This window comes from Thamnophis elegans, chromosome 6 (genome assembly GCF_009769535.1).
Source record: "Thamnophis elegans isolate rThaEle1 chromosome 6, rThaEle1.pri, whole genome shotgun sequence".
Lineage (NCBI taxonomy): Eukaryota > Metazoa > Chordata > Lepidosauria > Squamata > Colubridae > Thamnophis > Thamnophis elegans.
In genome coordinates, this window is record NC_045546.1 from 69,984,910 (window position 1) to 70,001,568 (window position 16,659).

A 16,659-nucleotide genomic window follows, 5' to 3' on the forward strand; every position below is an offset into this window, starting at 1 on the left:
GGCCGATGACTTGGCCTTCTCTTTGCGCTTGGCACCTTTGTCCGGGGCTGCAGAAGGTGCGCGTGATTTATGTTTAGAGGCCCTAGTGGTGGACCTACCCACCCTGTGCTGGGCCCAGCAGTCTCAGAGTGCAGCGGGAAAGAGCTGGGAGTTCCATTGCTGCCTCCAGAGACAGAATGATCGGCCATAATAAATCACAGGGGAGCAGGAAAGATTTGAAAGGCTTAAGCTCACTTCTGAAACCAGGACAAGCCTCTGATAATTGGCGAGTTGATTCGTTACGGTGCTAAGTGATGGCGGTGAACCGACCTGTGCAGCACAATGACTCACGCCATCCTCAATCGAAATTGAGCGCGCAAGGCAAGCTCCACCCCTTCCTACCGTTGATTTGGCGCGAAAGTACTAACTGCTCAATTAGCCGGTGCGAAATTCAAAAGTGCATCCAAAAAGATGGCCACCATCTTTCCCCGTCTGGAAGGGGGGGAGAACGGAACGCCAGCAGCTGAAATGGCGCGGCTGACTCACCCCAAAATCTAGCGGCGGTGGCAAGGCTCTCAAAGCACTGGAAAACAGCGACACACGCCTAAGAATTGCACCCGTGCCCGCTGGACGCAAGAATGCGCTGCCTTTCTCAGCAGCAAGCGAAGGGAACAGGAGGCGGTATTAGTGGGTTGTTGAGCCTCGCGACGACATGGGAGCGGCGAACCGACTCTCACCACGGCCACTGATCAGGGAAGAGAGCGGCGAACCGACCCTCTACTGATTAGACCCATTCAGACACCCAGCGAGTTTTATAACTTAAGGAAAACGAACACCAACAATCCGTAGTCAAACGTACCAAAAAGAAGAAAAAAACTCAAGTCAAATGAGCTAATTTTGTCTGTTATCCTAGAGGAGAAAAATTTCTGCATCTCTTTAAGGTTGGACTGAGTTAAAAAAAACTGAACTATCCCAGTCAGAGGAGGCGTGGTCAACAATTATGTAACTCAGTCTCTAGGCTAATGGACAAAGTTAACCCATGCTTGGATTCCCCAAGCAGCGCACAGGAGAATTTAGAAGTTTCAAACTGAGCAGCCTAAATCCAAAGAAAAAAATATGAATAATTGGATGGGCTATCCTCAAATTATTTTTTATTAGAAAATTTATATTACCTCCTATTCGCAAATGGCGACTCAAGGCAGCTTACAGGGATATAAAAATATCATATACAAAAAATAAAACTAATGAAGAAATAGTCCCCCACCCTTTACCCTGGCGACAACACACCACACAAGCCATTTAATGGGCTCCATTCCACTCTGGGTTCCCCAGACCCACTAGCAGAACCAGGTTTTCAGCTCCTTCCGGAAGAGTGTTAGAGTGGGGGCCATTCTAATCTCTGGGGGAATGATGCACCATAGAGAGGAAGCCACCACAGAGAAAGCCCCACCAGGTGTATTTCCCTTAGAGATGGGATCCACAACATTCCTTGCCTCTCTGCTCTAGTGGGTCAGGTAGATGTGACCAGCAAGAGACGATCCTTCAGATAAGTGACAAGCAAGGTGACAACCAGCACCTTGAATTGTACCCAGAAGCAAATCGACAACCCCCTTATTTCTACTATCTTGCAAAAGTTTTAAATTTTATACGGGCTTTTTCTCCCAACCAAATAAATTTTAATATTTTATTTAATTCTTCGAAGAATTTTTTCCCCTAACTTTATTGGTACAGTTTGAAAGAGATACAGAATTTTAGGTGTATTCATTTTGATTGAGGAAATTCTCCCAATTAATGATATTTGTAATTTCACCTAGTTGTCCAAATCTTTTTGTATTTGTTGTAATAATTTATTATAATTGTCCTCTTTTATCAAGGAACATTTCGCCGTTAACCAAATTCCCAAATATTTCACTTTCTTGGCCGTCTGGATCCCCAATTTCTCCTCCAATTCCTGCCAGGAGGAATATGGTTCTTGGGCGCATATTTCCTTGAATCTTGTGCACTTCCTCAGGAGCAACAGAGTCAAATCGTTTCCAGATAATAGAGCAAGAACCTGCCTTAGGGACTTCCACCAGACCAGCAACCATACCAGCATTTAACTGGGAACGAAGTTGAGCGATTTTGTCTTCCAAAAAAGATTATATCTTCTTTTTGAAAAAAATATATTGAATAAATCCTTTTTTGAGTTTAGCACCTTAGTTAATCTAATTCAATAAGCTCTTCTGATTCTGAAATATTTTCAGAGCTACTTAGGAGAGAGCAAAGTTGTCTTATAGTCAGATTAGAAGTGACTTCTTTCTGGATATAACCTAGGTGGGCATTTTGGAACAACTATTTCAATTATGAAATTGTTTGATCTTCACAAACACCTATGGAAACTCCTGTAATAATATGCATTCAGTCAAACTATTGCCTTAGGGAAGTAATTTCTTCAATTGTATACTATATTTATATAGTGATTGTAAGACTGATATGTGTTACTAATTTGTTAAGAGAAACATCAAGAAAGCATAGTTTGATATAATCAAATAACTATGGTATATCTAATCAAATAACATTAATAAAATAGCAAGTTACACTTATCTCAAATAAACACCAAAATTAGACAGTAACCTCATCTTTAAATATATAATAAACATAAATATAATAAATAAAACTTTAAAAACTTCAAATATATTAAGCAATCCGTCAGTTCAAATTACTAACCTTTACTAATAAGAAATTGTACAGTGCATAGGTGACCAGCTCTTGCAGCCTTCATTAATGGTGTCCTTCCACCTTCAGATTCATGTTCCTATTTTTTTAAAATCAAAAAGTATAATCAGACAAATAAAAATTATTGCATCCCACTATGAGCTTAAAAATATTTACTGTTTTCCAGTATGATCTCTAACCCTATGCAATAATAATCACTTAATTCTGCATTAGGAAGTCTCATTCTAAACAAAAAACTTAATTCAACACAATGGTGTGTGTACAAAATTGATTCATGAGAAAACTTTTCTAGAGAAAATTCCTATTTTTTTCAATTTTTCAAAAGAAACAGGAATCTGTTTACTCTACCGGGAGATCTATCTTTTAAATTGGACACTAACCTTAAAGCTAATTTTGAGAGAAGCATATTTTAGAAGAAGGAAGAGAAACTAAGCTTGTAAAAATAACCCTTACTTATCTATTTATGCCTTAAACCCAGTAAGACCAAACCTAAAATTATTTGGGTCCTCTTGACGTACATGTTGCATGCAGATTTCCTCAGCTGTCATATCAATGTTTCATTTGTTTCAAGTGTTTTCAAAGAAGCTGATCTAGCAAAAACTTACTTCCAAGTATGTGGAAGCAGAAGAAAAGATGGCATCAAGAAGCAAAAGGGAAGGCTTCCAATCCTTAAGCTAGGGTTTATTAAAAAAAAATTCTTGACCTCTGAGACACTTGATGGAGCCAAATACAGAGAAGACTGCTATCTTGATTGAATCTTAACTATTGTTGAATCTATACCGACGAAGAAAGTAACAATCTCAAGGAAAAGGGGATTTATCTACTGTGTTTTCCCAAAAATAAGACCTATCCCAAAATAAGGCCCAGCTTAAATTTTTACACATGCATCCAATATAAGCCCTACCGCCCCAAAATAAGCCCTAGTTAAGACCCCACCCACTCTGTTGCACGAGGTGGGGCGAGGCCCATGGATAAAAATCAAGCTAGGGTGCGGATGGGGGTGGTGGAGCTGCCCTTCTTACCTTAGGACAGTTGCAGCCAAGCCTCCCACGCCCCGATACACCTGCCTCATCATCCCACTTCTTCTGTGGCTGCTTGCCGCCGCTTGCAAGTGTAGTCTCTGGGTTCTGTTTCTCTATCCGAGGCCTTCAGAAAAGGCCTCTTCAGATGAGAAACGAGCTCTGGATTGACACATGCGAGTTCACCTGATCTCCATTTCACCATCAGAGCTTATTTCTTGGTTACAGAGGCCTTTCCTGAAGCCTTCTGATGGCAAACAGAGGCTGGGAGCATCGCACGCAAATGGCCGCAGAAGAAGTGGGCTGGCAGCAGTCACACGGGCTCTTGCTGTGCGGGGCTATCAATGCTGCCGGCGCAAGATGAGACAGTGGAAGACTTCCATTGAAAATAAGACCCAATGCCTCTTTTGGAGACCCCCCCCCAAAAAAAGACTTATTTTCGGAAAAACACAGTATACATGGTAAGAGCTGGAACAAGATAAAACTTTTAATCAATAAAACGTTTGCTGTTGAGTTTTTTTAGGCAACGCACATAAGAAAATAAAAAAGTATAAATTGCACGTGTCTTCAAAAGAAAAAACAAGAAAGTCCAGTTGCCTCCTGAAAAAGCACCTTTAGGACAACAATGATTTGGATGACTGAGAACCTTTTCAGACATGTGCCTAAAGCAATACTATATTGAAAATGGATACAATGATTACAACATGATGAGATATTTGATGGAATATTGTAGGATAAATTGTCATAGTGAAACATAGGTTGTTAATCTATGATTTTATTTCATTTGCTTTTCCAGATAACTATGTAATTTGCACTGCATTTATATACTGTCTATGTATCATTTGCAAAGAAATGTGAGCAACAGCAGGGAATTAAGCTCAAAATATTTGGAAAACATGTTAAAATCTTACTAAATCTGCACCAGCTTGAAGTAGAACATCTGCAACATCAGTGTGTCCATTTTCACAGGCATAGGTCAAAGCAGTGTCTCCTGTTGCAGTTGTAGCATGGACATTAGCACCTGATGAAAATCAATGAATTGCTATCAGAATGGGTTTAGGAATTGTAAATAAAAATTGTTTGCCAATATGGTTTCATCTAGAATGTACTAAAGTGATTCAGAGACACATAAGAAGTTCTAATTTTTTTAAAAACCCATTTGTCAGATTATAAAAACATTTTAAGGTTATCACTAATAGTAGACTGCATATTAATTATTACTACTCGATATTATTATAAAGTATTATATATGTAAGCATTTCTCAATCCCACTAAGCATTATTGTAGAATTGAAAACATCAGAAAAATTTTGGAAACATTAACTAGACAGATATGTAAATAGAAATATTTTCCAGTGGTTCTACCACTGTGATTTTTATAAACTCTATGATCTAATAAAAAAATTTGTTTACTGGAAAACCAGCAAGGCCAAAGGATTTTTCTTCAGAAGTATTAGTTGGATGAAAAGGTTTTACGTTACTGTACCAGTTTACATAAATCTATGTGCTTGCTAAGAGTTGAAAACAACTTGATTATACATACAGGTAATCCTTGATTTAATCACAATTGGGACTGGAATTTCTGTCAAATCATTGCAGTCTTAAAGTTGAGTCATTATGTGACCATACCCAATTTTACAATTTTTACCATGATCGTAAATTGATCCATGAGGCTGTAACTCTAATCATGTGGTTGTAAGTGTGAATCCAGCTTAACCAATGGCATTGTTTGCCACAAACTAGCAAAATTGTAATCAGGTGACTGCAGGATGCCATAATGGATTATAAATACTAGCCGGACCCAAAGTGTCCAAACTGTGACCATGGCAATAGGGTGACACAATTACATTCGAATTTAAGACCATAACTGACATTTTTGGAGACCACTTTTAAACCATTGTTAAGTTAATGTCCTTTTTAATTCCAAGAATCCTTTCCAGCGCAGGAAATTTTAAAAAATCAGATTTTTTAATTTTTTAATTGTGAGGTTAAAGAGAAATAAAAAACTGAAATGAAAATAATTACAATAATCACTTAAATCTCTGACGCAATTCTGAAGCCACTTCCAAGACAAAAACACCTATGTATGTACTGTTGTTTTTAACACGATGATTTAATCAAGCCCAAATTCTTATTTCCATAATAGGACAGCTATTATTTTATTTTATCGTTTTATTTGATTTGCATGCTGCCCATCTCGTGCCTTATTTATGTCTAAATGCCAGAAATAGTGCTAACCATAAAACTGAATCAGCCCATGAAGTCATTCTTCCTTAAGACGTTGAACTGTACCTAGAAACATACCTGCTGCTAGTAAGTATTTCACCAGCTCTAAATGGCCCTCTTGCGCTGCTTCCATCAAAGGTGTAGAACAACCAAGTTCTATGTCAGCTCCCGCCTTAATGAGAAAATCAGCTACTTCTGAAAATCCTCCACAGCATGCCAAAGTTAGAGCTGTTTCCTGTGTCTCTTCTGTCTGTGCATTTATGTTAGCACCTATGAAACAATAATTATATAATTATTAAAAATAAAAACACTTGCATTTCATTTCTTCTCTACTTCCTTAGCAGTGGCTTTAAGTATTAGGCTGTGCATTTTGTGTATGTGTATAATGTTTTAAACAAGCAGCAGCAAAGTTTTTAATCTTAAAGCAGCATTCAGATATACCGGTCAGAGACTGCTACCTCCTCTGCTTTCCACACAGGAGGAGGGAAAGGAGGGAAATGGGCATGCAGATTATGAAGGGGAAAAGTGGGTGGAGATGCGTTTCTGCCTTTTGCTTGGCCCACCCCTCAGGCGAGTTGCGCAATAAGAGTAACCACTGATGCAATTTCCTCTTCCTTTTCCACCTCAGAGTTCACACTCATTAATCCTAGCTAAAGGTCACTTTATAGGGCATATGGGCAGCATAAAATTTTAATAACTGAATTAAAAAAAATAAACAGATAAAGGACTTGTTCTGTCCATGCTCAGGTAACTACCCTTCATTTTTTAAAACCGCAGTGGGTAATGTTGATATAATATTTCTCTTTGGGACTACAACACAGATTTTCAAGTGACAGGTCATATCCAGTCCATAGCATAGGTTGTCTTAAATTGCTATCATCAACCTAGGTGCCAATTGCAAAGCAAAGAACCCTCTAGAGACCCTCCTCTTTTGCTAATCCATAATTTCTTCAAACAGAACAGTGCATGCAGCACTGATCAGACATATACTAATCCATTCAGTGTAAGTAAAGGCACAATGGGCAATAATGGTATACACAATTTAATAAAAAATGTGTAAGTTTTTGGTGCATTTCCATTTCAGCTGAATGAGTTCCAATGTTCTTCCTTCTGCATTTACTTTTGCTACCCCACATTTATATAGAAACTGTTGCCACACAAATACTTTTGCCCTCATATCTGACCATCTCTTATCCCTGTGCAAAATTTATCCATTTTAATTCAAGTTTCTGGATGGTACTGAGATATGGCATTAGGCTTCAAACTACAAATAAAAAGTATTTATAAGTTTGAATAGTTTAGAAATTAAATCATAGTATAACATTGTTTAAGCTTGAATTCCTCAGTCTCACTGCTCAAGCTTAACTATAATTGACAAAACGAACCAATCTCAAATTAGCAAATTAGTAATTACAATTATACTACCTATATTTTGATTCAGATCATGCTTTAAGCTATAATTTTACATGACCACCACCACTAATTGCACTGGGAAATTTAGGAAGGAATATTATGTTCGTCACCTTAAGTTATTTGTAGAAATGATAAAAGACAGGATAACAGAAAATTTAAAAATATCATGAAAGTTATACTCAAATGGAGCAAGTATCTTCCATACAATAAATATTGGCAACAAAAATATTTTGCTGCCATATTACCGTATTTTTGGAGTATAAGACGCACCTTTTCCCCTCAAAAAAGAGGCTGAAAATCTGGCTACGTCTTATACACTGAATACAGCATTTTTTGCCTCCTGAAACCCCGTCCCCTTCACCAAAATGGCCGTGCATAGCTTTTAGGAGGCTTTTACAGAGCTCCTGGGGAGGGCCGAAATGAGGGACAAATGGATCGTTTTTTTACTCAATTTTGCCCCCCTCAGCCCCCAGAACACTCTAGAAGCCTCCTAAAGGTTATCCATGCCCACTTTTTGACAAAAAAACAGGCCATTGTTTTGCTCATTTTTGTCCCCCCTCCCCCCTGCAGGAGCACTCCACAAGCCTCCTAAAGGCTATTCATGTCTTGGGGGGGGGGGGAACGGGCCCATTTTCATGAAAAAAGAGCCTTTTGTGTGAGGTTTGCAGAGTGCAAAAACTTTTTTTTTAATTTGCCTATTCAAAACCTTGGTGCATCTTATACTCCGAAAAATACGGTACTTCTTAAAAAAAAACTGAAAATGGGAACCAGAAAAATTATTAAGTTATACATGAGGTCACCTTCTCTTACCTTGTGCCAGTAATAGAGCTACCATCTCCTCATGACCCTCCCTTGCAGCTTCCATCAATGGCGTATACCCTTCATCATTAACTTCCTCAAGATTTGCTCCTCTTTCTATCAACAAAGCTGCTAATTCCACATGACCACCACAAGCAGCAAGTGTTAGTGGAGATTCAAATGAATCGGCAGGCATGTTCACTTGAGCACCACTGTCGAGCAACAGACGAGCTACTTCTACATGCCCATCCTATTAAAAAAAATTAAAGGTGACACAAACATCCTTCCAAAGAACTGTTCTATATAATCTGAATGAAAAAAGAAGACTATATGAAATCATAATTGCAAATGCAATTTGTGAACCATAATTTTGCATTTAATGAAAATTTAAGAATTAGCAACAGTAACAAAACATTTTACTTCTTGCAGGAATTCAATTTTTAGTTTCTGTGACATATCTCCCTGACATAATCCAATTTGATGGCAACCTAGGCATTTAGTGCCAGAAAATGTATCAGGAACTATTCAAGAAGTAATATTTCTGGAAAATAAACAAAAACAAAACCAACCCTCCTCAACAAACAAATCATATTTAGTTAATCATAAATGTATTAATTTTTATTAGTGAAGAAAAAGACTATTGCACAATTTAAAAATATAGATCAATGTTTTCATATATTAACTATTTTAAAGAGTATTTAGAATTATTTCATAAGCTATTTTTAATTTTTTCTCCATTTGTGCTGCTGATGTAGGCAATATCTGGGTCTCTTCATGCTGCCTCATTGGCTTGGCACCTAGGAGTTTCAGGAATTTTGCTTGCAGCTTTCCATTGGCTTGCAAATACCTTTTGCACCATCCCAGTTTTAGCTCAAAGAGTGTTTACAAGCCAATGGGAGGCTTCAAGCAAGGGATTTCACTACCCCAAAGTCTCATATTGAAAATGCTCTTCACGCCAAGACTGCAAGCAGGCAAAGAAACTACAGGAGAGACGAGAGAAGACAGATCTTCACAAGATAAGTGACCCACGCAGCAGGATTGGGAGGGGGGGGGGAATAATTGTGGGGACCCAAGCATGAGGTATCCCACAGGAGGTCTTGGTTACATGATTCACTCCTATGGATCCTTGGGTTACAAATGCAATTAGCAGGCTCTATTACATTCGTAACTCGAGAACTACCTGTATAAGTGACAGCATGCCTATGCTTTTTATTTATCTACTATTCTAAGAAAAATAGCAATAGTGTTAGCACTATATGCTACTAGACATAGCAATAGCACTTCTGCTTCACAATGCTTTACAGCCCTCTTGAAGAGGTTTACAGAGCCAGCATATTGCCCTCAACAACCAGGGTCCTCATTTTACTGACCTTGGAAGGATGAAAGACTGAGTCAACCTTGAGCCGGTGAGGATCAAACTCTTGGCAGTGAGTTGACTTAGTCTGCAATGGTGCATTCTAACCACTGCGCCACCATGGCTCAAATATGAAAGATAATACATTTAAAACAAAATGCAGGTGATAAATAAACAATTCAGAAGACTTATTCTCCATAAACATTTTTTCCAATCAGGTCTTCTGGGGGCTGGGGAGGAAGGCAGAAGATAGAGAATAGATCCTCAACAAAATAGATTTCATTGGAGATTTACCATACAAGCCTCCATTAAAGCAGTGTGCATCTCATCTGTTTTGTGCTCTTGGTCAGCTCCTGCTTCAAGCAAAAAACGAACCATATCTAAGTGACCTTCAAAATGCAAAATAAAAAACAAATGAATCATTAGTTGTAGGATATAATGTCTTATTAACATTTTGCATTAATTTTGCTGTTTTCTAATTTGAACCAATTCCTTGAAGATATTTTCCACGACGAGTCCTGAAAACTGCTTAATGTAGCAGCATGATAGAGGCATTCTCAGTTATAAAATATGTTATATGAAATGATTTCCTAACTATGCAGTCTTCCTTAAACAAATGACTATTAAAAAATTACTCGCGTGGGTACTTTTCGGATCATAAGACTGTCAATTAGCCCAAACAGGGTTGTATTATTTCTGAAGGCCATCCATACTTGACTTCTGAAAAACTCTAAAAACATACTTCTGCCATTGGGCCTGGTGATCCTATGGAAGTATGCAATCCATTAAGTGGTTGAATTGTGTTTAAGTTCAGAATGCACTCCCCCCTTTTTATTATAGTTTTGGTTTCAATAGTATTGTTTGATTTTTTGTCCTTTTAAATGTGTATGCTGTCTAGAATCACAAGCATGAGATGAGCAGGTTATTAAACAAGCAAGCAAAGTGTTTGGGCTACAATGTATGTTCAGGACTATGTATATTCTATAATCAATTCCATGCCAAAGAAATCCAATCATGCCATCTGAACAAATTCCTGAATCGCTAACCTGGTGTAGAGTCTTTCATTGTCATTTTTACTATTATTATTATTTTTATATGAAAAACTATTTTGGTGCTAAGGCACCAATGTCATCCATGATTTTTATTTCTGAAAATGGTTCTGGGATTTGCACATACTTATTAGCATTTCTGGAAAATATAAGTAACAATAAGCTGCAGCCCAGAATTATGTTTGGCATTTAAAAACCTAAATAAGTAGTGGTGTAGAAAGTATTACTAGATGAAACACTTATTTCCTTTTTGTAATTGATGAGATTTTTTTTACCGTGCTGATCATCGTAGTGCAATAATAGGCTCTCCGAATTGCTAATGTGCTCTATTTCTTTATAAAGATTGGAAATCTGTTATAGATGCAATTAAAGTACATGTCTGTATTATTATAATATATATAGTTCTTCAAAATTCCATACCTTTATAGCAAGCAAGTGTAAGGGCACTTTCTTTGAATTCATTAGAGTGAGTGTTGATTCCAGCACCATATTCCAGAAGTACTCTTGCCACCTCAACATGACCTGCACTGGCAGCCTCCATTAAGGGAGTATGTCCATTTTCATTATGATCTTCAATATTTGCTCCTGCTTTCAGCAAGACTTTGACAATGTCAACAAATCCCCCCGCACAGGCATAAGTGAGTGCAGTGTTCCCTAAAAAAGAAACAAACATCTAACAGTTATATTTAACTCTTAATGTATTTTATATATCTACAATTTTAGAACATATATATTTAGCAACATTTGCATTATTTTACTACCATAAATTATGTTTAGGTCTACAATTCTATACCCACTTGTTTGATAGTATCCTCCCCATTAATATCAATATACTTCTTAGCTTATTTACTTCTAATGTTTGGAAATATTAGAACTGATTACAGACACTATTCATATTTGAAAGGCAAGTCTTACAATTGATGACAATAGAGTTATTCAACTATAAAGAACAGACAAGCAAAAATGGCATTTTGATAACTGAAAAAATAAATTATTTTTTATTAACTTGTAGAAGGGCACAGTGTAGGATGTAATGCCCTCGTTTGACCTTGAAGACTAAGTATTATGCTCCAACAATTTTGAAAATCCTACCTTTCATTAAGGAATGTTAATGAGTTATAAAACAAACTAGTAAATTTTTTGTTCAAACAAATTCAGGTGTGATTGAAAAATATGCAAATTTACTTACAGAAAAATATATAGAAAATGTTCTTATATAGAAGATGTGAAAGTCAAAATCAACATCTTATTTAAAGTCAGTCACAAATAGGGATATGTATCATGTATAAACTCAAAACCTTTTTTACACTGGTAATTATTTTTTCTTTCTGCCCAAAAACACATTGAGTTAGAGCAAATAATATATATGCAGAATGAAGGACAGTATATTTGCCTGCTGATTCTTTCTATAGCATCAACAACTTAAATAAACCATCTTCTAGGGGAGTATTAAATTTCTGGAAGTATTCCAACATCAGTTAGAAACAAAAGGCAATCTGACTCCAAGTACTACATGAAAAAAAATTATGGAGTCTATTTTAATTAATAATGTCCCAATAATAAAAAGTAACCTACTATGTTTTGAAAAAGTTATTTTCAATTTCTTCATTGATATACTGTGTCTGATTGAATTTGCAGAAATATTAAAATGCAGTTAATGCATTTTAATATGTCTTTATTCCTCAGTCACAAGTAAACTATGCCATGTCTACACTTGAAAATTGTTTCTTAGATCTGGAAATTATGCAAATATTTCATAATCAGACCAATTTAATATTGGAGTTAACAAACTTCAATGGATCCATTTATCTTTTCTCAAAATGTATGATGCTGTTTTTCAAATATTTTAAATAATACTAACTTAATTTCTTCTTCAACTTTTATCTGAAGTTATTTTTTAAAACATTGATGACATTATTTCTCATGTTTAGCATTACTTTTTAAAATATGATTCTAGTTGTAGCAGAAATCTAATACAAGCCTGCAAATAGCGAACTGGGACTTGCACCCAAAATTAATTGTTTCTCATTTATTTTATAAAACCTTACCTGTAGATGACTGGGCATTCACATCAGCACAATGAACAAGGAGCAGTTTTACAATGTCCACATAGCCTCCACTGGCTGCTGCCATGAGTGGAGTTATATCTCCTTTATTCCCTCTGTCTTCAACGTTTGCATGCATAGCGAGCAACACCTGCACAAATTAAACATGTTAGCCTTAATTCTTTCCTGCTATTCTCAAAGCTTTAGTTATTTTCTAAATGATTCAAAAGAACCAGAAGTTTAACTACAAAAAAAGGTTGTAAGACATCATCTCTGGGCTGATCATTTGCACAATAGTCTTTGTTTGCGCAGATAACTTTTCAGGTTACGATTTAGTTATTTATCTACATTACGTATTGCCCATTCAATCCCAAAGGACACTGGACAAAATGAAACAAAAACAACGTAAAAATAAGTTCATGAGTAAAATCTCCAAATGGACACCCTCAATCAGCAGGGGCTGAAGACTGAATGAAAAGATCATTTTCTTACCTGAACAGTCATTTTCTGTGCACTGCGGGAGAATCCAAACATGGGTTAACTTTTGCCTATTTGCTCAGAGACTGACTTAGAGAAAGTCTTGACCACGCGTCCTCTGCTCGACGGAGCTCAGTTTTTTCAACGAAGACACAGCCAGTCAATAGAAATGGGACCCTGGACCGGACTGGTCACAAGGGTGGGGTTGGATTGTCTCACAGAACACAGAGAACGACAGTTCAGGTAAGACAACAGTCTTCCCCCTGTGTAGTGCTTGGAGAATCCAAGCATGCGATATAACCAAGTTTAATGTCTCAATGGCGGGAAGTAGATTGGTCCCAGAAGCCAAATGAACTCTCTGTAGCACTCACAGCCCAAAAGATGCCTTGGCTGAGGCGAACACATCCAGCTTGTAATGTTTGATGAAGGGTGATGGGGAGGACCACGTCGCCGCCCTGCAGATCTCTTCGACTGAAGCTTGCATAGCCCAAGTGGCTGTCGTGGCAGCACTCCTGGTGGAGTAGACTGTGATAGGCCTAGTCTGGCCTGAATTTCATAGGCCTTGGCTATGCAAGCCTTTAATCACTGGCCCATGGTGGATGGAGTCTCTTTCTGTCCCATGGATGCTGGTTGAAAGGAAATGAACAGGAATACCATCTTTCTGAAAGAAGCTGTTCGCTTGATGTACCTACGCAGAGCTCTTCTGACATCCAGATGGTGCCATTTCTTCTCTAGAGGATACGCAGGCCATGGACAGAAGTCTGGGAGGATAATCTCCTGGGCCCTTTGAAGGAAGGAAGAGTCTAATCATAGTACAACTCTGTCCGGGTGGAAAATGCAGAGATCCCCATGGACCAATAAAGCAGCCAGCTCCGAGTTCCTCCTGGCCGAGGTAATGGCCACGAGGAAGGCAACCCTGAGAGTCAATAGCCAAAGGCTGATAGTCTGCAACGGCGCAAACGGTGTACAGGTGAGGGCTTGCAACACTATGAAGAAGTCCCAAGTGGGGTAGTGATGTACCACAGGCTGCCTCAAGTTGGATGCCCCCTTCAGGAAACTATGTACCCTTGGATGATAAGCAAGGGTATGGCTATCTCCACCTGCCAGAACCATGGATAAGGCAGCCATCTGCCAGCAGAGTGTTGGGGGACAACCCCTTCTCCGATCCCTTCTGCAAAAAGTCCAGGACTTGCAGAATCAATGCTGCAAGAGCATCGATGTGCCCAATGCGGCACCATCTACAAAAAGAAGTCCAGGTGGCATTATATATTAGGGTAATGGAAGGTCTTCTGGCCACCTGGATCATTTGACTGACCTTCCTGGGGAACTTATGCTGCTTTAAGAGGTCCCTTTCAAGTGCCTGATGATTAACCGGAGCCACTGAGGCTCCGGATGGAGCAGTACCCCGTCGTCTGGAATTCTCCAGTGTCAGGAGACCAAGAGTTGACCAGGTTGGTGTACCAGGGGCATCTGGGCCAGTGGGAAGCAAATAGAAGAACCTCCGCTCTCTCCGAAAGCACCTTCCTGATGACCCTCGGGATGAGGAGAAGGTGTACAGCAGCCCTTGAGGCCAAGGGCTGCAGAGAGCATTGACTCCCTCTGCCCCCGGTACGGGAAACCTAGCAAAAAACCTTGGGAGATGAGTGTTTGTAGGATGAGCAAACAAGTCCAATCAGTTGCCCGAGCCCCCGAGACAATTCCTGGAACAATTCCGGGTGAAGGTGCCACTCTGAATGGTCCGTCAACCTGCTCAACCAATCTGCCTGCACATTCGCGATCCTGGAGTTGTGCTACGCCCTGATGGAAAGGGTGTGAGTTTCTACCCATAGGCCAAGGCTCTCCGCTTCAAGCATGAGGAACCTGGGAGTGGGTGCTCCCCTGGCAGTCGATATGGGCTTTCGTGGCCATGTTGTCGATGAGGATTAGGACGTACTAGTCCCTGGAAGCACCGAAGCACTAGGTGAGCAGCTTGGAATTCCAACCAGTTTATGTTGTTCAATAGGTCCTGTGAGCTCCAGTGAATTTGAGCCACCTGTGTCTGACTATGGGGACCTACCCAAAGAGACTGGCATTGGATGTTACTGTTATGAAGTCCGGTTCCCTAAACAGGAACCCTTTTTGAAGAGTGGGAAATGTCCACCAGTTCAGCGAGAGGAACACCTTCAGTGGCACACAAACCTTGGTGTTGGAACTGCTGCTGCCCGCCCGCTGGTACAGGAGCAGAAACCATTGCAGAGTCTGCGCATGCAGTTGCACCCAGGGGACGATGTCTATGCAGAAAATAATTTTCCCCAAGAGTTGGGAAAGAGTCGCCAAAGGTACTGACCGCTGTGACCAAAGCTGGGTCACCAGTGACCTGATGCTGGATCACCATTCCTGGGAGATATAGAGCTTGCAGTTCTCTGTATTTATCACTGCCCCGAGGCGGTGCACACTGGCAGATGGCAGCAGATGGTTCTTTTCCAGGTTCATAGAAAAACCGTGTTGTTGGAGGACCTGGAAGGTGATATGAAGATCTCAACTTGCCTGCAGCAGAGACGACGACTGGATTAAAATGTCATCAGGTTAACATTATAACCTCACAGGCAGAGGTCTGAGGTAAGCTGCTATGGCTGCCAACAACTTTGTAAAGGTCCTGGGCGCTGATGACAGGCCAAATGGCAGAGTCCTGTACTGGTAATGGTGCCCTGCAAAGTAAAATCTCTGGAACCTTCTGTGGGACGGACGGATGAGTACATGAAGGTAAGCTTCTTTGATGTCCACGGATGTTAGCAGGTCTCCCTGGCAAATGTAGCCCAGGATAGATTGTAGAGACTGCATTTTGAAGTGTTTGTATGCCAAATGGATGTTGAGCTTTTTCAAATCTAGAATGGCTCTACAGCCCCACCCCACCCCACCCCACCCCTGAGCTCTTCGGGACTAGGAAGAGGATTGAGTAAAATCCCAGTCCCTCCTGCCCTGATGGAACCAGCTCAATAGCAAGGATGTCCAAAAGATGCTGGATCTCGGTATCCATCAGGTCCTTCTTGACCTGGCACTTGGGAATGGGGCATCTGATGAAATGTCTCATGGGGCTAGTGTCTAGCGTGAGTCCTAGCCTCACTGTCTGTTAACACCCAGGCGTCCATGGTAGTCGCCTCCCATTGGTTTGTGAAATATTTTAACAGCCGCCAATGGGGAGAACTGTTTCGAAGTCACTTGTATCTACAAAAGGGCCAGTTACCAGACCCTCGAAATGATCGCCTGGTCTGGGGTTGTTGTTGTTGCCTGCCTCTGTCCCTGAACCTGGGTCTCTCCTGTGACCAGTTGGGCCCTTGGAAATAGGATCAGTGATATTGGGGAGCAGTAAAGCTAGGGTCTGCCGCCTGAAATGACTGCTAGCAAAAATAAGATTGAGCCCTGCGGTCCGCTCGTCTGTGCATGTATGGTAGCACCTTTCACTTGTCCCTATTCTCAACCAAGATGGGGTCTAGGATCTCTCCAAATAGATTGCCTCCCTTAAAGGGGACTGAGGATAGGCACCATTTGGAGTGCATGTCAGCCTGCCAGTGGCAGAGCTAAAGGAGACGCCGGGAAGTCATATTG

At 39.8% G+C, this 16,659-nt stretch overlaps 1 protein-coding gene across 1 annotated transcript in view; it reads right to left on the reverse strand.

Annotated features, from left to right (window-relative positions):
• The window catches only part of LOC116510318 (ankyrin repeat and KH domain-containing protein 1-like), a 124,520-nt gene that overhangs the window by 81,008 nt on the left and 26,853 nt on the right, over positions 1–16,659 (reverse strand). Inside the window, 7 exon segments of the mRNA XM_032219815.1 lie at positions 2,686–2,773; positions 4,625–4,734; positions 6,017–6,208; positions 8,162–8,399; positions 9,798–9,892; positions 10,973–11,206; positions 12,601–12,748. Of these exon segments, the coding sequence (XP_032075706.1) occupies positions 2,686–2,773; positions 4,625–4,734; positions 6,017–6,208; positions 8,162–8,399; positions 9,798–9,892; positions 10,973–11,206; positions 12,601–12,748 (1,105 nt within the window).